Below are 27106 nucleotides of genomic sequence, written 5' to 3' on the forward strand. Positions count from 1 at the left end.
TATTAAACACGAGCGATCCCCAGCCACCTTTTTTGGCCCACACTTTCAAACATGGCATGAACATCATGTCTTTCTGGTTGTCTCGATGGAAGCATACATAAAATGATCAGATGAGAACAAGCATCGAGATCTGACGGTCAGAAAAGCCCATGGTCCTCATCATTTTATGCTCTGAAATTGCAACAGCAAGGATGGCTCTAATGATGTCTTTGAGTTACCAACCAAGAGATCAATGAAAAGTAGGAGGAAACTTCACTGACTTGGCATGGTGTGCTCATCCTTGATTACAACTTCTACTTTACCCTCTCATAAACTATTTTTGAGCAAAGTCTAGTTATTGACCATGATTAGATGGTTTTAACCAAATAAAAAACTATGATTATGTGGTCCATTAATTTGTTTGTCCACTCGAGTTCGGTCTCCCAATTAGAAATGCAAACCACTTAAATATAGGACCAGTGGGTGCTTGGGTTTCCAAGTGAAGGCCATCTGGTAGGAAAGAGATTGGATTATGTAGATGCTATGTTCAATTAGCCAATTCTGAATTGGCCAACTAAAGATGGGCCTGGACTAATTGCTTATCAATGAGGGATATCATATCAAGAAACAAACCCGAGAAGTAAAAAAATAGTTGCTAGAAATAAGAATTTGTATGAAAAAATGTATTAGTGTTATAGATCGCCAACAATATTTGCTCCAATAGGGATTAGCCCTCTCTCGTGACTTTTAACACCCTCTTTCTTGAGAAAGGTGGGAAAAGCCCTCTCTTTACACAAAGGAGGACTTCTAACCATAGCAGGATTATTTGGTTGTGTGTGATCTTTTTTTTATACTATGTAATTGCAATCAAAGCCTCCAAGAGATCTAGTAATACAGGATTTCAAAATCGAAGAAAATATGATCCTACTTTGCAAAGTCAGAAGAGACAAATTGCAAAGAGACTAATTTAGATGCAAGAACCAAATTTCTTTGAGCATGATATGAGGACTTTTAAGACTTGAATATAAGAAATCAGTTTCTGCTTGTTTACATGAAACTTCTGCTCGTTCCGTAGTGCAATATACTCATCGATGGTAGTTTTTAACGGCTTCGAATTTTTCATCGGGATTACATAATTTTAAAGTATGTTTTGGATATTATTGTTTGATATGTTTGAATATATCAAATTATATAGGATGATATACTGAAGGCTGAAATACCATTTATTTTGTACCTGAGTATTGCTATTTACACAAGCCAATATCTCGACCAAGACAAAAACCTTGTAATGGCTGAACTCAAAATCCCCACCTGTTCTCCTTACAGCCAGACAAGTGCAGCCAGGACATGATGCCCCATGAACCCACGCATCCGATTGTCCACGTGGCAGAGCCTAACTGGTTCACAGGGTGAGACAATTGTGATGCCCCCATACGGTAACATCCCGGGCTCCACCTCGCATTCCACGGGACAATACCACGTCATCTCAGCCCGGACCTTAAGGGCATTTTCGTCATCCGATCTTTCTCACACAAAACAAGTCAAAAAAAAAAATCCACACGCCGCTCCTCGGGAACAACTTCCTTAAACTGCTCCGCCCACGTGGGCACTCCCACCGAGGCCGCCCCGATGACGGAAACAATCTGTACGACGATACGATCGCGGGGCTCCATTGTTCCGCCGGGGCACCGAAAGGCTACCGCCGTCCGGGGCCACCCGAAGTGGTCGCTTACGCGTACCACGGTGACCGGAACCCGATCCTTTTCTCTGTTCAGCGAGTTTGCGCTCGCTTCGTTGACTGTTGAATTACTTGAACGGACGCAGGGCGCCGACTTATTGATCCGGTCCGCCGCTCTCTTTCTCCGCCTCGGCGACACCGCGCGATTTCTTCTCCGTTCGCCGCGCAGTGGTGCTCCGACCGCCGGGGAGAGCCCGACCTCCTCCCCCGACACCGCCGCCCCCCGGTTGGGTAACCGCCCAACCCTCCTCTCTTATACCAGCTCGAAGTCCTCTCTCTCTCTCTCTCTCTCTCTCTCTCTCTGTCTCTCTCTTTCGCTTGGTGGGGAGATCGGGGACGGATCTGGGCGGAGGAGATTTCTAAAAGTTTTGGGGGAGGATTTGTTTGTTTTTTTTTTCTTGGACTTGGAGATTGATGAGAATCCAAGGAAAGATCTGGCATCTATGACGACGGGAACCCCGGGGCGATCGATGCTGGCGGCGTTTGGAGGTGGCTTTCACATGGAATGGCAGATCTCTTCGGCAACGAGAGCAGTGGCAGGGATATCGACAAGGTAAGAAAGATGCTATATTTTGCGCTCTTTCTCAATGTTTTGCTTAAAAAACTTGGATTCTTTTTGTGCGTATTTTTTGTTATATTTTGGTAGTGCTCTTGGATGATATGTTTTGGTTACAAAACAAGCTGCTTACCAACAAAAAGTCTTGATTTTGATGGGCTAACTATGAGTTTGATATGTTTTGATGGGAAAAGGGAACAAAGGAGGGATTTTTTTGGGTTTCACCGCTTAAATTTGTTGATTTCGAGTTTCGATGGATCTTAAAGCCTCTATTTCGTCCAAATTGAAATCTGTGGATCGTAAACTACTAGTTTAGTGGATGAAGCTCTTGCTGTTGTGTTGATTGGAAATGTCAAACCCTAAAGAACAAACCGGACATGTTTTAAAAGAAGAGGTTCAGGAGAAAGTAAGGGTGATTAGGGTTGGTAGTGGCGCGTACATTGCTCTATGATTATGGTTAGTGGCAGTCAGAAAGGATTTTATCAAGAGGCTATGGAAGCAAATACAATTTTATACCAGGATGATCACTGCCCTTTGAATTTTTATCAAACTTTGAAAATGATATACTCAAAGCATTATAAGACATAATCACTCGTATATTGTTTGGCCACTGTTTATCATGCTCTGTCTGCATCATTTGTTTGTAAGCCAGTCCAAACTGCTTGATTGCACTCCTCACGCATCTGACTGATCTTTCTGTGCACCTCCATAAGCATAAGGAGGATGCCTTCCAGTTCAGGAAAGGCCTTGCCCCCTAGCCAATCACTCCTCAACTGTAAGTGAATCTTCCTCTGCTCACATTTGGTTTCTAGGGTAGCTTTCTAGCTATGCATATGCCTTTCTGTGTTCCTTTACTAGGCTTATACTTAGAATCTGCATGACATGCCTTTTTCATGGATCAATTACGAGCATCTCATACCTCTATATTCTGTCTGCTTTTCCTGAAATAATGTGTTACCGATGTTTAAAGTCCCGGTCACACCTAGAACTTCCAATCTTCATACTTAAGTTATGATATCACTCATTAGGACTTTCAAAAATCTTTAGGAGCCCAGTGTCACCTAGAATCCACTACAGTCCCACAAAAGATCCTGATAAGCAAAGAATTGTGAAAAAAAAACAAGATGATATAAAGAGTATTCAAAGATACAAGTGGTCGATTGAAGGTCATATAATTAGTAACACTATAGGTAATAGAGAACCTTGAAGTTTAAATGTACTTTTGTCTTCCCACACAAGGATTACAAACTCCAAAAAGAATCTAAGATTGCTCTCTCCTTCAATAACATGCCTTCTCTCACCTTACATTTTAATATGCTAGTAATGTTGTTTATCTTGAGTCCCAGCCATGCTTCATTTACACTACAACAATGCCATAAGCAAGCTAGTTCTTGCCCATTGTCTATATTGCACCTATTAGAAAGTAGAAAAGTATAGTTAAACTACAACAACACATAAGCAACCTAGTCTGCACCCATTGTCTGTACTGCATCTGCGACAAACTATTAGTACTTTAGCATCGGCAAGATATCACTAGTGCATGTACCTAATACTCTCTCAGTCCCATATCATGCTGTGAGATGTGTGATAGCAAGAGAATATCATTAACAAGAGAATTATATAAGAAACTATAAATAAGAAGGCGTGTGCAAAAAGAGATCCCGAGGAGAATTATCTGCGAGATAACTTTGCTGAACTCATTTCCTGTCTTTTCTTTCTTTCCCTTTCTCCTGTCTTCCTCCGGCTCTTACTTATTCAAACACCAAAAGAAGCCTGCAACATTCGGTCTTACACAATTTTCTAGTTTCTACATGGCATAGTGACTCTATTTTTAGCACTTCCTTATATTTGAGGAGGCAGGGTTGCATCAGTCAAAAAGGATTCTTACTCTTTGTCAAGAAATGGAAAGCCCCAAGGCATAACTTCCAATACCTAGTGCAGGCAGAAATTCTATTGCACTCTAATTAGTGGCTGAAGATTAGTGTTTGTTAATGACAAGAACAATGCATCAGAAGGTATAAAAATATAACAGCTGCCTGTCCTAGTTTGCTGCCTCAATTATGAAGCTATCATGGTCTTCTAAGTGAGTCATTTGGTTATTAGACAGAGAAAGAAAAAAATTCTTTCTACTTTAGCCTGAAACGAATAGCCAACATTCCATGGTTTGTCGGATTTATTAATCAAGAAGTCCTCAGCTAAAACTGAAAGATTCAAGAAAACATAGATTTGAATCTTGCAGTTATTTAATGATAATCCTGTGCATACTTAAATGATCATTCTGACAACTTCGTCAAGAAAATGCAAAATCTGTAAATAAGACTAGAAATTGAAAAAACCTTAACTCTATAGCAAATTTGAAAATTGAAAAATCCTGAAGTATCCTTTACATTATTACATTTTGTATGAATGTCATATCTAAAATATATAGGACGTGATTTGACATAATTATTGGTGCAAAAGACAAGACATAATCAACACTAAGGTTGTACTTTGATGTCTCAACTATCATCATATCATTATACATTTGTAATCTTATGTTATGCGTATCAGCAAGGTAGCCATTATTCTGTATAGATGCATATTCTAGTTGGTTTTGGAAGTAGAAGTTGCCTTTCTATTTAATGTAGAAATTTATTATTTCTCAATTTTTCCCATAAAAATAAAGAATCAGAGTCAGAATCATGGAGATGTACAATTCTAAAATAAACCAAAATTTCCTTGCATATGTCAGAGTTCCATGGAATCTGTAAACTGGTATACACTGCTCTTTTGTTTGCTTTTCTTTTATTTTGTTTGGGGAGGGGGTTGGTGTAATTATCTACTACTGCATGGAGTTTTCCCTGTTACATAGATTGTTACCTCTAGGCATGGAATTTCTCTCCTTGCCACATCTTGTGACTGATGTCTTGAGATTTGAGTTAGATCATGACTTTTGATCATGTATTTTACATAAATTTCTCTTTGTGAGTTTGCCTTCTCATGTTTAGAGGTACAGTGAATGGTTTAGATAATATGTATGCAGGGATTTGTTTTCATTCTCATAAGTCCTTATCTTCCTAAGTATTAGGACTTTTTTTCCCTTGGTATATTTCTTTTTCCTTTGCACTTTATATCACAATTTCTTTTGTTGTCAAAGACCCTTGAAAAAATAACATGAGTCTTCATTTTTTGCTGCATTTATGAATTTGCAATGTCTTTCTCTTAGTTGACATAAGGTTTGATGGTTATGATTGTGGCTCACTTTCTTTGTGTTTTTTAAGGTACTTGTTGCTTTGAAGAAGGGCACTCAGTTGCTTAAATATGGTCGTAAAGGGAAGCCGAAGTTTTACCCATTCAGATTATCTAATGTAAGTATACTGCCTGCTCTGCTAATTTCAAAGCAAATATCTAATAATTATATTACATTATTACATACCTCTGTACTATCTTAAATCCTTTTATGGATGCCTCTAATGTTAGCTAAGCTTCACTTATAATTTATTTGATTTGTATAATCAAGTTTTACTGCTTTTGGATTATCATTTTGCTGCATATGCATGTACAACCCTATTGCAGTCGTCTATTGTTATGAGATTATAACTGTTCACTAGTTATTGATCCTATCTATGCCTCCCAGGATGAATCGTCATTGATTTGGTTGTCAAGTGGTGGAGAAAGAAGTTTGAGATTAGCATCTGTTTCAAACATTATTCCTGGCCAAAGAACTGTGAGTTCATCTCCATGTTCACTCATTATTAATACTTTATTTGTATGTAGTGCAACATGCTACATTGACAATGTAATAGAGATCATTGTATTTATCTGATATTATGTTTATAAACTGAAGGAGATGGAATTCTTTTATTTGGCACTTTATGATTGACAACCTTACAGATATATTGATTATTGAATTTGCTTCTCAGCCTGTGTTCCAACGGTATCTGCGCCCAGAGAAGGACTACTTGTCCTTTTCCCTGATATATAACAATGGAAAGCAGTCACTTGATCTGGTTAGCATATCCAAGTTCCCATTCTGTTTTTGTAGTTCTTAAATTCTGACATTCATTTTTGCTAATGATTTTGGTTCTCCTGTTGTTGCTTATTTAGATTTGCAAGGACAAAGTTGAGGCAGAGGTGTGGTTTGCAGGACTTACAGCATTGATTTCATCAGGTCAACGTGGACGTTCAAAAATTGATGGACGGAGTGATGGTGGACTCTGCCTCGATGTAAATAATTTACTTTGAACCACTACTGCAAGTTTATTACTTTTTTATTTGTTCTTTGTGCTTTCCGATTTAAATACACTCCCTCTGTTAATGGTAGGCATGCCGGTTGTTGAGCATATTGATAAGGAGCATAAATTCCTTCATAGCTATCAGATTGTTTAGGTCTTTGGCATTTATTTACAATCTTTTTTTTTTTCCTTTATCATGCATTTTTTTCCCTCAACATGATTCTTTTCCCTATACCCATATAGTTGCATGTAATGATTGTTAATGCATGGTTCCATGGCATTTTATCAGGATGCAAAGGACTTAATATCCAATAGTCCAAGTGACAGCTCCATTGGCACCATAGTGGATGTTAGCTCTCCAGACAGCAATCTAAACACAAGTACTTTATCTTCATCATCTGAAAGTTTGGCATGCTTAGAAAGATCAGATGTAACAAGTATGCAAGCAAAAGTGGCCACTTCAGATGTTTTTAGGGTCAGTGTTTCTAGCGCCCCCAGTACATCCAGTCACGGTTCTGCACAAGATGACTGTGATGCCTTAGGGGATGTGTATGTATGGGGCGAGGTCGTCTGTGATTATTCTGTAAGGGCTGGCGCTGATAGAAACATTAATTCTTTTAGTGGTAGAACAGATATCCTTCTACCTAAGCCTTTGGAATCCAATTTAGTTTTGGATGTTCACCATGTTGCCTGTGGTGTCAGGCATGCTGCTCTTGTTACAAAACAGGGAGAGGTCTTTACATGGGGTGAGGAATCTGGAGGGCGCCTTGGCCATGGTGTTGGAACTGATGCTACCCACCCTTGTCTTGTTGAATCTTTAGTAGCCTGTAATGCAGATTTTGTTGCTTGTGGGGAGTTCCATACTTGTGCTGTATCTGTGGCTGGCGAACTTTATACTTGGGGAGATGGTACTCATAATGTAGGGCTTCTTGGTCATGGTACTGATGTCAGTCACTGGATACCCAAGAGAGTTTCAGGACCATTGGAAGGGCTTAAAGTTGCTTATGTTACTTGTGGCACCTGGCATACAGCCTTGATAACTTCCACTGGGCGATTATTCACATTTGGTGATGGAACATTTGGTGTATTAGGACATGGAAACAGAGAAAGTGTTTCATATCCAAAGGAGGTAGAATCTTTGATGGATTTGAAGACAATTGCTGTTGCATGCGGCGTTTGGCATACTGCTGCAGTAGTTGATGTTATAGTTGCTCAATCTAGTGCCAGTGTATCATCTGGAAAATTGTTCACTTGGGGTGATGGTGACAAGTATCGCCTTGGTCATGGTGATAAGGAGCCACGACTTGAACCCACCTGTGTGGCTTCACTGATTGACTTCAATTTTCACAAGCTAGCTTGTGGTCATAGTCTTACAATGGGCCTGACAACTTCAGGACATATTTTCACTATGGGAAGTACCGTTTATGGTCAACTTGGCAATCCTCAATCTGATGGGAAGCTGCCATGCTTAGTTGAAGATAAGCTTGTTGGTGAATCTGTGGGGGAGATTGCTTGTGGTTCATACCATGTTGCAGTTTTAACCACCAGGAGTGAAGTTTACACATGGGGAAAAGGAGCCAATGGAAGACTCGGCCATGGAGATCTTGAAGATCGGAAAACACCTACACTTGTTGAAGCTTTGAAGGACAGAGCCGTTAAACACATAGCCTGTGGTGCAAACATCACGGCTGCCATATGTCAACATAAATGGGTATCAAGTGCAGAGCAGTCTCAGTGCTCAGCCTGCAGACAAGCATTTGGATTTACCCGAAAGAGGCATAATTGCTATAACTGTGGTCTTGTGCACTGCCATGCATGCAGTTCAAGAAAAGCATTGGGAGCAGCATTGTCTCCTAATCCTGCAAAACCTTATCGTGTTTGTGACTCCTGTTATGTGAAATTGAGCAAAGTGTTGGAATCTGGTGGAACCAATAACAAGAGAATTGCCGTGCCCCGCCTCTCAGGAGAAAGCAAGGATAGATTTGACAAAGCAGATATGAAATCATCGAAGAATTTGTTGCCTAGTAACCTGGATTTGATTAAAAGTCTGGATATCAAGGCAGCTAAACATGGTAAGAGGACTGACAGCTTGTCTTTGATTCGGGCGCCTCAAGTTAATTCATTGTTACAGTTAAAATATATTGCTTTAGCTGGTGCAGCTGATTTGCACCGAGCGGTTCCTAAAGCAGTCCGCACATCAGCAGTTCAATCTGTAAATCATTCCAGGGCTGTTTCACCTTTCTCTAGAAAACCTAGCCCTCCACGTTCTGCAACGCCTGTTCCTACAACCTCAGGCCTTTCTTTCTCCAAAAGCATTGCTGACAGTCTGAAAAAGACAAATGAGCTCTTGGGTCAAGAAGTTCAGAAACTGCGTGCTCAGGTATGGTAGACTTCTCTGGAAGTAAATTTGAGCATCATTAGCATACAGAATCCTTAAACATTAACATGGACCTTGGTTAGGTTGAAAATCTGAGACAGCGCTGTGAACTTCAAGAATTTGAGTTGCAGAAATCAGCAAAGAAAGCTCAGGAAGCCATGGCACTGGCTGCAGAGGAATCTGCAAAATCCAAAGCTGCAAAGGAAGTTATAAAAGCACTAACAGCACAGGTAATTTTCTGCTTGATCTTTTCTCCCTTCCTCTCCTCTTTCCCATCCTTTATAACAACTTCTGACAACTTGGCTCATATCATGGGGTAGTCACTGACTTGCATTGTTTTCTTTGATAGACCATAACTATAATCAAGAATCTTTTTCCAACCATCTGGTGCTGGCATTGTGGATCATTTCTTGCTAGTAGTGCAAACTAAGGGGTGCATTCTTTTTTGTTACCAAGTTTTCATATCCTTTCTTGAAACTTCCATCCATTCTGGCCTAAGTTTTCCATAATCAGATAGCTGCCTCAAGTCTTCTATAGGTCCCCTTAAGCTTGCTTCATAATTTTGTTTGGACTTCTGTGATTCCTAACTTACTAGTACCTTAGTCTTCTACTTATACACTTGTTTGTTTGGATCATATAGCTTAAAGATATGGCAGAGAGATTGCCCCTTGGTGCCTACGAAAATGAGATACGGCCAGTATATCTGCCAAATGGCATTGAGCCACATGCTATTCACTACTCCAGTCTGAATGGGGAGCACCAGTCAAGAAACAATGGAAGCAATGGTCCAAACATACCTCCACCCATGACTATTCACTCTGCTGTTATGAATGGAAGTTCAGACCAATATCACCCACCAAGGGATATTCAGGAAGTTAATAAAATGAGTACACAATTTCAAAACCATGGGGTTGTAAATGTGAACGAAGCAGAAGAGCATTTGAATACAGAACGCCATGGTAATGAAGAAATGCCAATGCCAAGTGGTAGAGTGGAGAACATTGATAGCAAGGAAACCGAGCCTCCTCAAAATGGCGAGAATGGTTCCAAGTCTCAAAGCCCCACACCATCTGGCGTCCAAGTCGAGGCAGAATGGATAGAACAGTATGAACCTGGTGTTTATATAACTCTCATGGCCCTTCGTGATGGGACTCGAGATCTGAAGAGGGTACGATTCAGGTAATCAAGAAAACTGTGACCATATAGCTAAGAATACGGTGACTATGTTTGCCATCGTCATTCTATTCCTTCTGCATGAATTTTGCTCCATAGTTTTCATCACTTCTGACTTCCTGGGTGATCCCCATTAATTTGCACAGGGATGAACCTCTACTTTTTGTGCTTATCTGAAGTGCTGCTACTTGTTAATCAGTTCAGTTCCAATAGGTTTAGCACATCTATATATTCTGTTATATAACACAAATTGCCAATTCTCAGTTGATCATTTCCTATTAGCACTCTCACGTGTGCATGCAATATGGATGCAGTCACAATTAGGTACCTTTCTTGTTTTCTTATAGTGGGAATTATATTTCAGTCGTAGAAGATTTAAAGAACATCAAGCAGAAGCCTGGTGGTCTGAGAACCGTGAAAAAGTGTACGAAAGGTACAATGTTCGTGGGTCAGATAGGGCTTCATCAGCAGCGTCCATCCAATCTGCACGTAGATCAGAAGAAGAGTTCATGCCAGCTTCCAAAGTTTAGCGGCAACAAGATGGAAGGAAATGCCTATCAGTGTGTTGGATAATTCTAATTAGTCGGGGCTGATCCTGAATGGCATACAGGAAATCTCTGGAGTAAGCTATGCTTCCCTTCCACACGTAGTATATTTATGCACCATTTCTTCCTTGATTACACCTTCTCTGTATCTGCCCTTGCCTGTTGTATTGCAGTGTATATAAAATCATCAAATATGAGAGTACTATGGGGCAAGGAGGGGGGTTTTTTTATGTACACCTTCTTTCGTTAGTAATTGCAGTTGAAGTTTCCTTCTCATTCATCACATTTTCCTTTATGATGTTTTGTTCCTGCTGCATTACCTTTGTTAAGGTCTATATTTTGTTGCATTACCAAAAAGAAAAGGTCTATATTTTGTTTTACATCTGTAAATTATCCTTGTAATTGTACAGCATAGTTTGGAACATGATCCAAACTTTTGGAAGAAATTGTTCCTTCTGAAAGTTGTTCTTATGTTAAAATAAGGGAAGATGGTCTTGTATTCTGTAGTTATCAACCGTGTTGTCCTTGATCTGGGATCAAAGTGTGGCAGTGCTGACAAGTTTTGCCAGGCTTGTGCAGCCAAATTATGTGCTAGATATAATGCACATACACAATGGAAACTCCAAATGGTTAGGTATGTATGTGAAAATAGAGTAGCCATGAAACTCTGGCGTGTGCTTTGTTTCAGTTAATTTGGTGGAATCAAATAAATTATGCTGTTATCTCTTCATACACATTGCTTCAAACGTGGACATGAAATCTCATGCATCAACGTCTTGGAGCATGCTTTCTAGTAATTTGAATGCGGCGAAGGCTGCATGGGCGACTCCTACTTGAAACTATGGTTTAGGGCCACAAGCAGGTCAACTCAAAAGTATGGTTGAATGCCTCGATTTTATGATTAACAGATCAAGTGTTGGAGCCCAAATGTGTGGTCTGATTGAAAAGGGGGTTAGATGGAATGCCGTCCTTTCAATCTATGTGCTAGTTTGGATTGATGTTATTAAAATGATAATCTTAATTATGACTCTTGAAAGCAAACTCATACCTCCTCGTGACTACTAAATAAATCATGTGCCTTGCCTGTGATTGTCTTCTCTTTCATTAAACTCTGGTTGTGTGGGTTTTGAACCAGACGGTTTAGGGCATGGGAAATGAGTAAAGGTGTAGGGCAGTAAACCTAGGGATGCTGGTATTGTGATTAGGAATGGCTAGGAAAGAGTTCTAATCTAGAATGCCGGCATTGAGATTGAATGCCATGGATTCGAGCTGCAATCGAGCCATCGCTCCAACTATCAAGCAAGCTAATGATGGGTCTGCATCCTACTGCAAACCCACTCCGGCAAGCTACAATGCACCTATGCAATATCCGATGAATGAATTGCCCATTTCCTCTTGGATTGCTCTTCATCAATATACTGCTGCTAGGGTTTAAATGTCTGATAACTTCACAGTACTCCAATCTAATAACTTCATAATACTCTACCCGTGTAACCCTCATATGAATTCTGATAACCTTTCTTTTTGCCCTAAATACCTAACCCTCATATGAATGCCAATAACCTTTCTTTTTGCCCTAAATACCTATGCCTTTGATATGTATACTCCTTGATGCATTGCCACCCCTGGCAACCAATCATCAAAGCCTACAGAATTCAAAGTGCAAATCATAAAGAGATGCTAAGCCTATGGGACTGCTCATCATCATTTTTTTTTTAGTACACCTGCTCGTCACACCAAACGTATATGAGTACAATTAAGAAAATCAGAAAAAAGAACCTGGCTAAGCGAAAAAGGAACATCCGCCTGATTCACCCAAAAAAAGTCTTCCGAGTGATGTGCTGCATTGGAGGCCACCTAGTCTGCAGCTGAGTTGGCCTCCCGATACACATGCGTGGCCCTAAAGGAGCCGCAGTCTTCTGCCATCCGCCGTATGTCAAGGAGGACTGCCTATCCGATTCGGAGAGTCGCCCACAGATCTTCTCAATTACCAAGGCCGCGTCGCTCTCCAGGTGGATATACTCTGCACCCAGAGCGTGCCTTGCGAAGGAAAGTCCCTTCCATGCCGCCTCCAGCTCCCCACCAATAATAGAGATGTTACTCATGGCATTAACTTTATCTTAAAAATTCAAACCAAAAGTGCACTAAATAACATGCGAACTATTCTTGGTATCAATCAGCGCACTGTTTAATATGCGAGGAACAAAAGTCAAAGTTTGCAATGAGCTTAGCATTGTTTAGTCAGCGGACGTGAACACGGGTTTAATCTAAGAGAATAAACTAGAGAGGGAACACACTGCACGTGGTAATGAACCCATATCAGGTAGCAACCATATTCCTCGGCATAAAGACAAAAAAAGAACAAGAAAACACCAAAACCACATTCCAAAACTAAACAAGCACAGAAAAAAAAAAAACTTTTATCTTTGTTACATCTAGCCACAAATCAAGCACATCCACCACAAAATAAGTGATTACAAAACCTTAAATATGGCTTGTCATGGAGTGGGAAGTCTATTTGGATAGGGACCATATCAACATATATCTCTCTTATCTTCAATCCTGTAAAAAAAAAAAAAAGACCTCCACGGATTTTTTTTTTCTAGAGACCAGCAGGCCTGCAGGCGAGACTTAGACTAATTAGAACGAGCCTTTAAAAGAATATGGGCTGGGAAGACCAACAGGCTTCTTTTGAATTTTCCAAACAGAGCTTAAGGAGGAAAACAATATTTAAGTGGGACAGAAGATATACTTTTCATGAGAGATTCAACAAACCAAGCACGGGATTTTTTTAGGCTTTAGTATGGGCGCTTCAAGTTCCTCCTATTAGGACTGCAATGGATGAGAGCTGCTTCGAAGCAAGGCGAGATGGGGAACAAAGGGATTGAGGAGGGAGTTTTAATTTTTTAAGAAAGATGGAGGGGTGTTCTTAAAGCCAATTAGGTATGCCTTAAAATACTTAGGCCCTGTTTGGGAGAGCTGTTGGCAGTAGAGCTGTTGGAAGTAGAGCTGTTAGAAGTAGAGCTGTTGGAAGTAGAGCTTTTATAAAAAACTGTTTGCTGTTTGGTAACTACATTTCTAAAGTGCTGTGGCACTTTAACATTTGTTTGGTAAACAAACTGAGAAAGTACTTTTGTATGACAAAATGACCATAAAGGACATTACTAGTATTATACAATAGTGCATAATAAAATATAATATATATTAATACATAAATATATAATATAGTATAATATTAATGTAATGTAATATAATATTATTATAATATAGTACTATAACATTGTATACTATAGGATAATAATTTAATATAATATTAAATTATTTAACATAACATAATATTATATTTATAGTATAATACAATAATAAATGTATAAAATATTATAATTATTAGTATAAATTAATTTTTTACTCTTTTGATGACCATTTATTTCTCTAACAAATTTTCTAACTAGGTGAAAAAATTGGTTAAATAATTACTAATATTTTTATTTATTTATTTATTATTTTATTTCATTGAAATATATTTATTTATTATTTTATTTATTTATTTATTCGTTCATTTATATACATATTTATTTATTTATTTTTTCTTTTTTTTCTTTTTTTTTTCTTTCCTTTTCTTTTTTTCTTCTCCTTTTTTTCTTTCCTTTTCCTTTTTTTTTCTTTTCTTTTTTCTTCTCTTCTTCTCCTTTCTTCCTCTCTTTCCTTCTTCTCCTTTCTTCTTCTCCCGCGAAGCCGGCGGCGTCGGAAGGGGGGCCGGGCCGCGGCGGCCGCGGGAGGGGGGCCGGGATGGCGGGCCGCGGCGGCCGCGGGAGGAGGGGGGCTCGAGAGGGGGCCGGGACAGCGGGCCCCGATGGCCGCGGGGGGAGGGGGGCTCGGGAGGGGGCCGGGACGGCGGGCCCCGACGACCGCGGAGGGGGGGGGCTCGAGAGGGGGCCGGGACGGCGTGCCGCGGCGACCGCGGGGGAGGGGGGGCTCGGGAGGGGGCCGGGACGGCGGGCCCCGATGACCGCGGGGGGAGGGGGGCTTGGGAGGGGGCTGGGACGGCGTGCCGCGGCGACCGCAGGGGAGGAGGGGCTCGGAGGGAGCCGGGACGACGTGCCGCGGCGACCGCGGGGGAGGGGGGCCTCGGGAGGGGGCCGAGACGGCGGGCCGGCCGGGAAGGCAGCGACCATGGCGGCCCCTTCCTTTTTTTTTTTTGCTGTGTGGTGGGTCGCAGCGGCGGGGGGCTCGGGTGGGGGCTGGGGGGCGCAGCCACGGGTGGCCGGCGTGGTGGCTGCCTCCAAAAAAAAAAAAAGAAAAAAAGAGGAGGGCCGGCGGCATTGAGGAGAAGGAGATAGAGAGGGAGAGAGAGAGAGGGGGGGATGGTGAGAGAGAAAGAGGCGGTGGGATTGAGATTTTTGGAAGGAAAAATAAACTTTTAAATGGGGGTATTTTGGTCAAAAATACAGCTTCCCGACAAAGCTGAAAACAACGTTTTCGGTAAGCTCCAAAATTGAGCTTGTGCCAAAAAGCTGTTTTCAGCTTTCCGCAAAAGCTGAAACAGCTTCTTGGAAATTTTACGAAACGCACTTTTTTACCTAAAAGTACTTTTGGAGGGCCAGAAAATGCTTTTTTGCCCTCCAAAAGCTCCCCAAACAGGGTCTTAGAAACCTATTTAGCCACTTTTCCGGGGACATTTCAGTCATTTGTGCACGCTCATGAATGATGTGAGTGAGATCGACGGAGAAGGTCACCTTGTAACAAAAAATAACAATATGGCTACTTTGAAATTTTTTTTTGGAGATAAGGTGGTGATAATGCAAGATGGAAAAATTTCAGGTGCGTTTAGGTGTATTTTTCCCCTCTTCTTTTTCAGGAAGACACAGCCTAAACTTTATTGAGTGAATAGAAGGATACTAATGTATGAGGCTTGCGAAGTAAAAGGCTAGAGCGACAGTAGTGGTGGTAATGTAGATGTTTTTTTTTTTTTTTGGTTTAAAAATGGGTATTTCATATGGTACGTGAATGAATACACTCAGTAGAATCAGCAAAAACTAAGTTACACAGTGCCCTATGCAATTTGCCCTCCTCTACCCATAGGGTGTCTCCTGAGTGGCATGCCATATACGTCGCCATTCAGTCCGCTGCCCCGTTAGCTTCTCGATACGCATATTTTGTCTGAAAGGCCACTCTATCTCTCACCATATTTCGAATATCTCGAAGTAAGGAGGTACCCCTCCCCTCCGTTCGGGTCTTTTTGGACCCAACTAATCACGATGGCTGAGTCACCCTCCAATATGATCAAGGTAGCCCGGAGCACTCGCCTGGCGTAGCATAATAACAAAACGGTCTTTCAAATCTACCACTTTGCCGTACATGTCCTCATGTTAAAGTCTTCTAGGTACTGCCATTCCTCCCTTTCTCTTATCCTTTTCTTCCTCATAATCATCTCCTAAGCTTTTTGTCATACCAATGCAAAACCAGAAATCATGCCATCACAACATGTTTGAACTTCTTGATAGAAAGCTAGTGTTGACTATGGTATCCTTTATCCATCAATCAACAATATCAGAAACATTGTAAATGCTATCTATTATCAGCTATTATAATTGCATAGCAATGAATCCAACAATGCTGAAGATAGATTTTACTAGGCACTTGCATCATGTCACTTCTCTCAAAATATAGGGGGTTCATCAAAAATATCCTCTAGGATTTAAATTAATAACTCTATTGCGTCACTTCTCTATCATTCATAATGCATGAGGATTGGCTTGAGATGATAGCAACCATGAATCCTAAATACATATCTTTTGCAAAAAGTTTGGTACAATTTGCAAGAAGATCATGCTCTAGAGTGCCCAATATGAGGTGCTACCGAGTTGGGTTGGGACAAAGTATTGCCTTAACCAGATTTGACTTATTTAAAGGCTTGAATCTATGTTTTAATCTATATCTTACCTATATAAGAAATGAATTGGGTCAAATTTACATAGCGCTGGATTGGAAACCAGTCTGGTTCTCAAATGGATCCTATTATTTTCATGCAATTCCTTCTATGCCTTCAAAATTACCTTTTATTCCTTCAAAATTAGTCACTAACAAAGCATAACAAACGTTAATGAAAGTATGAAAAATCCAAATACAAAACTTATCTTACATAATATTAAATTTTATAAATTTTACTAGATTTGGAGTTGCATATAGAAGTAAAAAACTAATGGCCCTACAGGCATAGTAGTCCTGCATCAAATCTCTTGCACCAAATGGCAGGCTAGGATTTGTATTTCCCCTTCAAACGCAATTCGCGCTCCTTCCGTTCGCGTCACGTCACCGGCGTTGAGTCCGCGTACGCGTGCGCAGTACTGAGATAACGTATAAATGAACGCCGGTTATCCCCCTCTCCAACGGAACTCTCTGTAAAAGCCGCGGAGCGAAAGAAGCGCCCGTCCCGCGATCCTTGGTCGAGAGTTTGTTGGGTCGCGCGAGGGGTTTCCAGGGCTCTTCCTCCCTCGCTCGCTCCCCCACCCCGCTCCGATTAGGGTTCGCCCCCGGCCCCCTCGCTGGGGCTTTCGATCGAATCTCTCTCGCGCGCGCCTGATACGGTTCGGTTACTCTTCACCGATTCCTTCTTTCTTTCCTTTTTAGGCTTCTGGATTCGAATCCGCGGTTTTTTTGGTTTGGAATCCGGTGGGGATTGGGTTAAGAGTTTTCGTTCCTTGCCTAATCCGGGGGGGTTTTTGTTGCTCGTGTAGAACTGTCTCCCGTTTTACGGTCTTCGGCTTTGTTGTCGCTTCTGAGAGTTCGCATTGGTGGTTCTTCGCCGAGACGATGAGCCAGGTCCTGGCCGACGGGGCCGACGAGCAGCCGGATCCGCCGGATCCTGACGTTATCGATGTTGATCCCACCCGGCGCTATGCTTGTGTAAATACTCTCTGTCTCTGAATTCCTTTTTGTTTTCTCCGTACTAGTTTATTTGATACTTTGGTATTCTCCTTGAGTAAAGCTTTGATTTTTTTTGTTTTTTGGTGAAAATTATTGATTTTCTTGACAGTTTAAGGAGATATTAGGAAAAGGCGCATTCAAGACTGTGTAAGTTTCTTCAATCTACCGTTTTGTAAATAAGTTATAATTGGGTTTATATTTATGCTCGATGTTTTACATCAATTCTTGCAATGATTCATGCTTGATAATCTTTGATGGTACTGTAATAACAGCTACAAGGGATTTGATGAAGTCAATGGAATTGAGGTAGCTTGGAACCAGGTTAGGATTGATGACTTGCTGCACTCTCCGGAAAGCTTGGAGAGATTGTACTCGGAAGTGCATCTTTTGAAATCTCTGAAACATGAGAACATTATGAAATTTTATACTTCATGGGTTGATGATAAAATGAAGACTATGAATATCATCACGGAATTGTTCATGTCTGGCAGCTTGAGACAGTATGGTCGAATTCTCCAATCTTCTTGTTTTGGCTTTTTGATGATGGGTTTCATTTATCATTTATTAGGGTTGGTGACATGGTTTCTGTAAAATAGGTACCGTAAAAAACACAAGAAGGTGGACATGAAAGCAGTGAAGGGATGGGCGAGGCAGATTCTGATGGGATTGAACTATCTCCATAGTCAGAACCCACCCATCATACATAGGGATTTGAAGTGTGATAACATTTTCATTAATGGAAACCATGGAGAGGTGAAGATTGGGGATCTTGGGTTGGCGACTGTCATGCAGCAATCCAATGCACAGAGTGTAATTGGTACGAAGTTTTGCTTTCTTTCTTGCAATAGTCATGTTAGAGGGTCAGCCTTGGTGCAATGCTAAGGTTGCTCTATTGTGACTTGAGGGTCATGGGCTGAAAATATGAAAATAGCCTCTCCTTATACGAGAGATAAGGCTCCATACACCTGATCCTTTCCAGACCCTGCAACGGAGAGAACTGGGCAGCCCTTTTTTTGCTTTTCATAGTCATGTTCTTCAATTTGGCCAACATTTTTTATTTAAATGAAGGAAACTAAGGATATGATAGTTAAAAAAATGCAATCAAAAGATATTGCACTTCCCTAGCACTCCTTTATGGGCTAAATAAGTTAATTAAGAGAGGAACAACAGAAAAGTTCAGCATCATTTTTTTGGCTTTTATTTTTTTTTAAAAAAAAATGAGATTGCTGACTTACCAAATTATTTCTTTGCTATTACTGGATGCAATTGGAATATGGGTGTTATGATGTGCTTTTAGTTCTCATTCTAGTGTATCTGAGGGTCCGTCAATACTTATTTGAAGGATACTAGTCAAGTTTGGTTTTAAATTTGGTTTTAATGATATTTTGTTTTAACTGCAGGGACTCCTGAGTTTATGGCACCAGAACTCTATGATGAGGATTATAACGAGTTGGTAGATATATACTCCTTTGGGATGTGCATGCTGGAAATGGTTACCCTTGAGTACCCATACAGTGAATGTTCTAATTCTGCTCAAATATACAAAAAAGTTTCATCTGTAGGTGTCATCTGCAAGACTTTAAATGCTAGTTATCTTTAGATGAGTGTTATTCAAGAAAAAAAAAATTAAAATGTGATTACTTGTTTCATAAATGATGATTATTGTCATCTGCAGAATAAGATTTTGATTGTTTGTTTGCAATGAACTTGACATTTGTTTTTTCTGAACGATTTCTATAGGGAATAAAGCCTGGTGCTCTTTCGAAGGTACAAGATCCAGAAGTCAAAGCTTTTATAGAGAAGTGCCTTGTTCCAGCTTCTCAGCGATTACCAGCATGGGACCTTTTAAAGGACCCTTTTCTTCTCTTGGATGGGTCAAATGGAAATCAAGGAAGCCATTCTTTGCATTTGCCAGATATTGTCAAAATCAAAACCAGATTAAGTGCCTCTGAAGACCATTGTGTTCATTCAAAAGAGCCAAAGAGTAGCATACAACAAATGCAGTTTCATATAGATGGTGATGACGACAACAATGACAATGAGCCTGCACTTGTCACTGTAATTGAAAATTCCGATGGTAAAGGTTCGCACTTGTTAATTTTGGAGGTCCGAAAGAAAAGAAAAGATGGTGACTTTAGATTGAAAGGGGAGAGGAAGGAGACAAATTCTGTATCATTGAATTTACGGATTGCTAATCGGGAAGGTAATTCCTATACTTCTGCAGCTATTCTGGTCTCATCATAGTGGTTTTTAAACATGCGGATGCTAATTCATCAATGCATTCCTTTTTTTCTGCAAGCAGGTAGTGCTAAGAATGTTGATTTCCTGTTTTACCTGGACAGTGATACTTCTCTTTCAGTTGCTGGTGAAATGGTTGAGCAACTTGAACTGACACAGAAGGATGTAAAGGTCATAGCAGGGTTAATTGATTCATTAATTATCAACTTGATACCTGTGTGGAAACCATGCATTGCCATCAGTCAGCTGGTAACTCTAGATGGAACCCGAACTTTTGTATATCAGCTCAAGGATCTGCAGTTGGTTGAGTGTGGAAAAAGCTCTGATGAATCTTCTCAGAGTATCTCTGAAGCAGCCAATGTTTTCGTCTCCCCTTCATTTGTTGATTTCAGATCCACAGAAGGCTCTGATCAGCCAGTGCATGGTGCTGTGGTCCATCAGAGACTTGATCATGTTAGGGGGAATGGTGATTTTGGGGATGTGGTGTTTGTGTCAGCTGATCAGGATTCTGAAGGAAATGGTGAGAAGTCCTCAGGTTCCTGTAGGTCCTCTGCATGGAGCCTTGTGGATTATAATTGGTTAAATATGGAGGGAGAGGTTAAAGGGGCACTCTCAAGAGTTGAAAATGGCACGAACGTTGATCAGAAAGATATGGGTCTCAATGATGTTGTCACATCAACCTTTTCTGGCTTTCCAAGAAATGGTTCTTCATTGGTTTTGGCTGAGCAACATGAAAATGATGAGGAGCTGAGACTCCAGTTGGAACTTATCGAATTGCAGTATCAGCAGGCAATAAAGGACATATCTCAGAAAAGAGAACAAGCGATTGCAGTGGCAAAGAAAAGAGCATCTCAGAGGAAGCAATTGTTGCTTCATTGATCTTTCCTCTGCTATTTGTCTTCTTAATCTTTTCATGAGAGAATGCTTTCCGAGCAGGACTCCTAGTAAATTCCTCTGTCTATCGTATGAAGATAAGAGTTTTAAGAGCATATAGCTGAAGTGTATTTATTAGTGCTGATCTGTGTCTTTTTTCTTTTGAGCTACTGTGGTTGTTTGTTAATTTGCTCGATATATTCTTAGTCGATTGTCAATATTATAAGTTCTTGCTTCAGTTGCAGAAATCTAGAATTTAGTTTTAATCTGCTGAAACTCTGCATTTGTATTGCTTATTTGCTTATAATGCTAGAAAAGGCTAGCATATTGGATAGTCAGCTCCAAACACTGGAATGGACTTCCTTGAGAGTGGAATGAGCAAGATGTAGTTGCTGCATTGATTGTTATTTTGGAGTATCAGGTCATTGCACTAGAGTTTCATCCATACATTGTAGTATGTTCTACAAGAACTTCAGATTTTTGTGCCCATCATAGACATCACAGTATGTGTTCTTGCCTGCTAATTATGATTCTAAAGGCTATCTCAAACTGTATCATTTTGATATTTTGTATACCCTTTGAAGTGGAATCACCCTCCTGTACTTGTTTGATCATCACATGTGGGTGGTTAAACCCTATATTAAGAACATAGCTGATCATGGGCTGGGCTTGGACACAGAAAATATCAAATATTACATAGGCCTGGCCTGAAGCCCGATTAAAAATGAATAGAATTTAGGCCGAGCCCGGCCCATGATCACCTTTAATTAAGAACTAGCTCAATTTATGGAGTATGTGTAGTAATGTTCAAAATTTGGGACCCTGAGGGGTATTTATAGTAAACATAAGTGAACTTAAACAGATTCGGGATATTGTGTCTTGTGGAATATTTTTATCTACTTTCGTTTATATTTCCTCATGCACTCGAATGTTGCATGAAATAGAAGTGCGAAGTGTTTGATTGGACATTAATCTGAATAATACTAAGTTGATGCACCATGTTGATGTGGTAGATATTGTATCATGTAGATATGCCCATTAATACGTTACTTTCATTTTGGAAATGTTTGTGACTATACTTTCATTTTGGAAATGTTTGTGACTTTACTTTCATTTTGGAAATGTTTGTGATTATTAACCCGTAGCTCAATTGTTCTTGTTTTGTCTGTTTAAAACCAATCTTATTTATGCAACCTTGTTTACGACTTGAATGTTTTTTCATATGTGATGTTTTATCAATGTTCTTCTTGGTAAGAATTAGTTATGGGGATGATTCCACTTTATGGACAAGAGGTAAGCTGGCAACTGCTATTCACTCGTCCACTAGTGCCCCATGTCATCGCTGCTGCCAGCCTGATTGCTTGTGACTGAGTGGTGCTGTGGTGGTGATGGCATGAGGAAATAGTGCATTGTCCTCTTCCCTCCAGAAATCCATGGTTCCCACTTAGAATTGTTATTGTGTGCTTGATTGTTTCTTTCATTGTTTCACCATTACAGACAAAATTCACCAGGGCATTTCCGGGGGGCTTATTGTAGTGAAATAGCTAGTGTTGCAACTCTCTTTCCTTGCTTAGGGTGCAAGGTGCACTCAGTTGAACATGATTTTCTTGGTGTTAAGGATGTAACAATAGTAGGCATCAAATTGCCATAATCATACAATGACTGTCGAGCCTTGTCCTCAATGAAATTGGAGCCAACTTGATGAATCATCCTATTAGTTTTTCATTTTAAGGTAACCTCCATTGTTGCTTCAAGCTTTAATTATTTTTCGCACTGTTGTTCATGTCAGTATGGGTGTTTTCCTCCTCTTTCTAGATCATTCAAGCTAAATTTATGGACGTCTCCTGGTTGGCACTTCCTCAGATCTTCTTCACTACATCTACCATAGCATGTCAACTGGTTTTCTTTGATTTTATTCTCAAGTTCTGCCACTCTTGAGTTCCTTTTGATGTACTTGTTTCTCAGTTGATCTTTCGGAGTCTTACCACATTACCACCATAGTAGGTCTGAGATTGCAAACTGAAATATGAGAAGTTTGGCATCCAATATTTTCTACCTCATACTATAGGCTAGTTTGATAGCACAAACTAAAAAACATTGTTAGCCTGCTTTTTGGTGTATGTTGAGGACACTAAAAAGGAGCTCAAGTAAGTGGAAGCACTGCCATGGTCTAGAATGTCATCATGAAATATCTCCCTGAATCTTCTTCTAACTTGTGACCAGTGAGTTCTGTGTCTTCCTCGAGCTCTTGAAGTAAGCCTTGGTCTTCAATGCCTGTGCTCATTCTCTTACACCTCCCTTTCCTCTTATAGTGATCTCATGACTGTTTCATTTTTCCTTCCCTTTTTTTTTAAACTAAGTATTCTCCTGTTGGGTTTTTCTCTCTGCTCCTTTAGCTGGTATCTTTCTGAAGATGTATTTGAGTAGCAGCTGCATTTACCTTATTTGAGTACCTCTTGGGGCCTCATCCAATCCTTTGTTCTTTTCTCTAGCCATGGTCGGTAGATAGACCAAGCGAAGAAAGAAGTTGGACGCCAGATTTATATGAAGAAGGAAAGATTGGGGGAGAGACATAAAGGAAAGTCTGCCAGATATGATCTCTTTCCTTTTTCGGAAACTGTGATTGGCTCTCAAGTCTGTGAGAGATATGATTTGATTCGAGTTTTCAAGAGCAGATTCATAATGGCGAGCGAAAAATGGAAGCGTGCCCATGTTGGGATCTTGTTCGGCTACATCATCAATGTCATCTTTTTTGGTCTCTACTCAAAGTCTCCTCTGAATTGTTTCCGGCTCGAGTCGTATGTGGAGAATAGGCCATATACAGATTCATTATTAGGTCCTTATTTGTAAGGAGGAGACGTTGCGTGGCTGAGGTGGAAGGGAGAGAGGAGAGGAAAGGGGAGCTGGCTGAGGGAAGGGCCAGTCGCTGCTTCATAGGAATTGTTGCCCCAGAACTTGGGATAGAGGTCAGAACACATGTCAGATAACTCTGAGGTCGATATGATCTGAGCTGAACTGATTGGCCAAGGTGCACGGCGAGGTGATCTTCTTTGAAAATAGCCTACAAGAAGTCTGCGAGCATGGAGGACCCTCCGATGCTTAAATTAGAATAATGAGGCAATAACATGGAAAAAAAAATTGTAACAAAGTCGAGTTCTCTGAATAGAAGAGATTGCATACTTGAGGATCCTTGGACTATCTTTTTATATAGGATAATCTGCTTTGTTGTCATCTGATGTTATGTGACATGTGTTAATAGCTAATCCTACATTTACAGCGTAGGAATCATTCTGGAGGGGCAACATACGGTGCTGATCGTGTGTCGACAGCAGTGCTGTCATAACTACTGGTTGCCAAAACTGTTAGTCTCTGTCGGCACGTGCCGATTGGCTATTCGGCCGTCGCCGAGGTTGTTTACCTCAATTCATGCCGAAGTGAAGGAGACTGGTTTGATCCAAGATCGAGATGTCCAATATTTTCTGCAAAAGAGTATATGATACAATGAGGATGAGAAATTGGGGGATGGAGAGTTTGGACTAGATTAGAATTAGATGGTTAGATTTTGTTAAAGGATTAGCCACCAATCTTTTTTTTGATGGATGGCTAGGGCTGCATTCTTCTTTATGTTAGCCAACATAATTTATCAAGATATCTATGTTGTCGACGAAAGAAAGAAAAATAAAAATAAAAATAAAAAGCAGAGGTTATGTTGCTTATTCTATATATATATATATATATATATATATATATATATATATATATGTATGTACGATAAGGATGGAAATGTGATCATCTGAATTTGAATCAACAACACACTCTTGCATGTCTAATTGTCCGTTTGAGGTGTTGAACCAAAAAAGATCAAAGAGATTTTCTGGATGTTAACCGATGACACTCACGCAAGTTTAGCTCATGTTTTCATCAAAAGCTTGTTAATGTTCCCTCACGAAACCAGAAAACAAGTACAAGCCATGAGAATGAGATACACTAGGAATTAACCACTTAAACCTATAAGTACTCCTATACTCTTAGCATCAAAGGGTGAATATTCGTGTTCTTTGGTTGATAACCATGTGATTACTATGTAAATATATAGTAGTTCCATGATTTGTAAGCCTGTCAAAATATTGAATACAAGAAATCAATGTCACGATCTATGATAACTGGTTCCTCTCTCATCATTCATAGAGAAAAAACAACAAAATTTCTCCCCATAATCGGGAAAAAAAAAAGGAAACTTGTGAAAAGAAAAAGAGGATTCAGACTCTTGCAAATTTGTCCGTAAAATTGGATTAGAAGATTCTTCAATTTTTTTCCCTCTTTCTTTTGATCAAGCAAAATTAAAAACACCCTTTATCCATTTAGAAAAATCCACTTTTTTTAATGGGAGCAAAAAATAAAAAAAGGATCTCTCTCGATCGGTTTTTAGAAGGGCATGATGTGGATAGTCTTTGTATCATAACCAGGAAGACAGCTCTTAGAATTCACTCTGAATATCTTGAGCAAATCAGCCGTCATCTGCCTTGCCGCCGGCGAGCACCCGCTCTGCATCAACAGCAATAACTTCGTCAGCCCGCCGTTCGCCGCTGCCGCCGCCTCAACCGCCCGGCGGTCCCGGAAGAGGTGGCAGACGGTCCACAGCACCGCTACCGCTGCCTCCGCCCCCTCCCTTCCGGCCTTCATCATCCGCCCCGTCACCGCCCCCACGCTCTCTTCGGCCGCCTCGCAGATCGCCGCCCGCCCCTCCGCGCACCCCGCCGCCGCCTCCATCACCCTCATCGCCCTCTCCGCCGCCGCCGCCGGCAGCACTTCCGCCTTCGCCGCCAGCACCCTCGTCACCGCCGGCACCACCCCCAGCCGCGCTATCCGCACCCTCGCACGCCTTACCTCGGCGATCCCGGCCAGGCACCCCAGCCCTGCCTGCACCGCCCTCCGATCCATCGTCCCTTTATCATCCGACGGCCCGATCAAGCGGATCAGCTCCGCGATGACCTCCTCCTTCTCGGCGATCACCAACTTCGCCTTCGCCGCCTCCGGCAACCCCAGTACCGATTCAAGAACCGTGGCCGCGTCGATCCGCGATTCGAGACTGCTGCCCTTTTTCAGTACGGAGACCAAAGTGGAAACCAATGCGTTGAGATCTGAAACGAGGGCGGAGATCGCGATCTTCGTGTTGGCCTCTTCGATAAAATCGGAGGTTAAGATCAGAGCAAGAACCCTAATCGCCGCCTCCGACGTCTCCAATCCGGCCTCCTCGTCGTCGTTCTTCCTCGCAAGAACGGAGACCAGAACGGCGGCGCAACCACCGGCATTGACGAGATTATTCTTCTCAAATTCGTCGTTCTCGTCGTCGGAGAAGAATTCGACGAGCTTGCGGAGTGCCGGGAGGGGATCCGCAGCGGAAGAGCGGAGCTCGCGGAGGATGTCGTCGCCGCGGTTGAGGTGGGGGACGGCGGCGGCGGCGGAGGATGACGAGGGCGGGGAGGACCAGAGGTGGATGAGGCGCTGGAGGGTGAGGTTTGGGACGAGGTCGGTGGAGGGGAGGTTCTGCCGGGTGGCCGGACACGTGGTGTTGCCGGAGTCCAGCCACCGCTGGATGGAGATGCGGTCGTAGGTGACGCCGGTGCACAGGCTCACCGGCGACTTCATCACTTCCAGCGATATCGGACACCGGAAATAGCTCGGTATCTTCACAAACCTCTCTCCCTTCCTTCCCATCTCCCTTCTCTTCTCCCTTCCTTGTTCTAACCCTCACTCTATCTCTATTTTGCTGTTTCTATATCTTCTGCTTCTATGAATATAGAAGTTGTGTTGAAACAATGGAGGAGGAGATTTTGAAGGGGAGGGAGTGGTCGAAGGAGAAGATGGGGAGGACGACGTTGGGTCTCATAATCTCATTACTTATTCTAATAAGCATACTCCAACTCGACGTGGTATAAAGGTTAGTGTCTCCCCGGTCAATGGTCAAAGTCAAAGTTTGATGATGGGTGGCAATCAACTAAACTCATTTCGTGCGGGGTATTCTTTTCTGTATCAATAATAATTATTAACAATAATTATTTTTATTATTATTAACTATTATTAATTAAGGTTTTTTTGGTATGAATATTTTTTAAAAAAATTTAAATTTGCATAATATCCTCTTCAAATTTATTTTTATTTTTGTATCCTCATAAAATACTGTTTTTGCACAAATCCTTCTAATATAACAGTTCTTCTAACATCATTAATAAAACCCATAATTATTTTAATTAAATATAAAGTAGAATTTTGAAATTACTTTTTTGTTCTTCATATTGCTTTTTGTACATCTGCTCATTAAGAATATTTTAGTCATTTTAATTTAAAACTGTTATTTTTTTTTAACAGCATTAGATGGTGTGGATATATATATATATATATGCAAAAATAAAGATAAAAAAATTAGAATAGTAAAATAAATATTTTACGGAGATATATATGCAAATATTAATTTTGAAAAAATAT

At 40.9% G+C, this 27106-nt stretch overlaps 3 protein-coding genes across 6 annotated transcripts; 2 read left to right on the top strand and 1 right to left on the bottom strand.

The window, feature by feature from the left end:
* Positions 1-1786: 1786 nt before the first annotated feature.
* On the top strand, positions 1787-11043 carry LOC103703160 (PH, RCC1 and FYVE domains-containing protein 1-like). Of its 2 annotated transcripts, XM_008785913.4 has the most exons (10): positions 1787-2270; positions 5534-5620; positions 5890-5979; positions 6176-6262; positions 6360-6479; positions 6777-8559; positions 8638-8867; positions 8948-9094; positions 9505-10043; positions 10402-11043. In XM_008785913.4, the coding sequence occupies exons 1-10, from the start codon at positions 2223-2225 to the stop codon at positions 10565-10567; spliced, it is 3297 nt and encodes a 1098-aa protein (XP_008784135.2). In that variant the 5' UTR covers positions 1787-2222; the 3' UTR covers positions 10568-11043. The 2 variants fall into 2 exon arrangements, with proteins under 2 accessions (XP_008784135.2, XP_008784134.2); XM_008785912.4 differs by having other exon boundaries at positions 6777-8867.
* Positions 11044-16970: 5927 nt separating this feature from the next.
* LOC103703159 (probable serine/threonine-protein kinase WNK6) lies at positions 16971-20868 on the top strand. Of its 3 annotated transcripts, XM_008785909.3 has the most exons (8): positions 16971-17169; positions 17320-17488; positions 17619-17656; positions 17782-18009; positions 18106-18326; positions 18910-19067; positions 19250-19712; positions 19812-20868. In XM_008785909.3, the coding sequence occupies exons 2-8, from the start codon at positions 17396-17398 to the stop codon at positions 20624-20626; spliced, it is 2016 nt and encodes a 671-aa protein (XP_008784131.2). In that variant the 5' UTR covers positions 16971-17169; positions 17320-17395; the 3' UTR covers positions 20627-20868. The 3 variants fall into 3 exon arrangements, with proteins under 3 accessions (XP_008784131.2, XP_038986643.1, XP_026658816.2); XM_039130715.1 differs by lacking the exons at positions 16971-17169; positions 17782-18009; positions 18106-18326; XM_026803015.2 differs by lacking the exons at positions 16971-17169; positions 17320-17488; positions 17619-17656 and having other exon boundaries at positions 17773-18009.
* A 3907-nt stretch (positions 20869-24775) lies between these two features.
* Positions 24776-26629, bottom strand: LOC103703158 (U-box domain-containing protein 27-like). Its single transcript, XM_039130716.1, has one exon. It carries the CDS (start codon positions 26336-26338, stop codon positions 25046-25048), a length of 1293 nt encoding a protein of 430 aa, XP_038986644.1. The 5' UTR covers positions 26339-26629; the 3' UTR covers positions 24776-25045.
* Between the last annotated feature and the right edge of the window lie 477 nt (positions 26630-27106).

The sequence above is a fragment of the Phoenix dactylifera genome, chromosome 10, assembly GCF_009389715.1.
Source record: "Phoenix dactylifera cultivar Barhee BC4 chromosome 10, palm_55x_up_171113_PBpolish2nd_filt_p, whole genome shotgun sequence".
NCBI classification, from domain to species: Eukaryota; Viridiplantae; Streptophyta; class Magnoliopsida; order Arecales; family Arecaceae; genus Phoenix; species Phoenix dactylifera.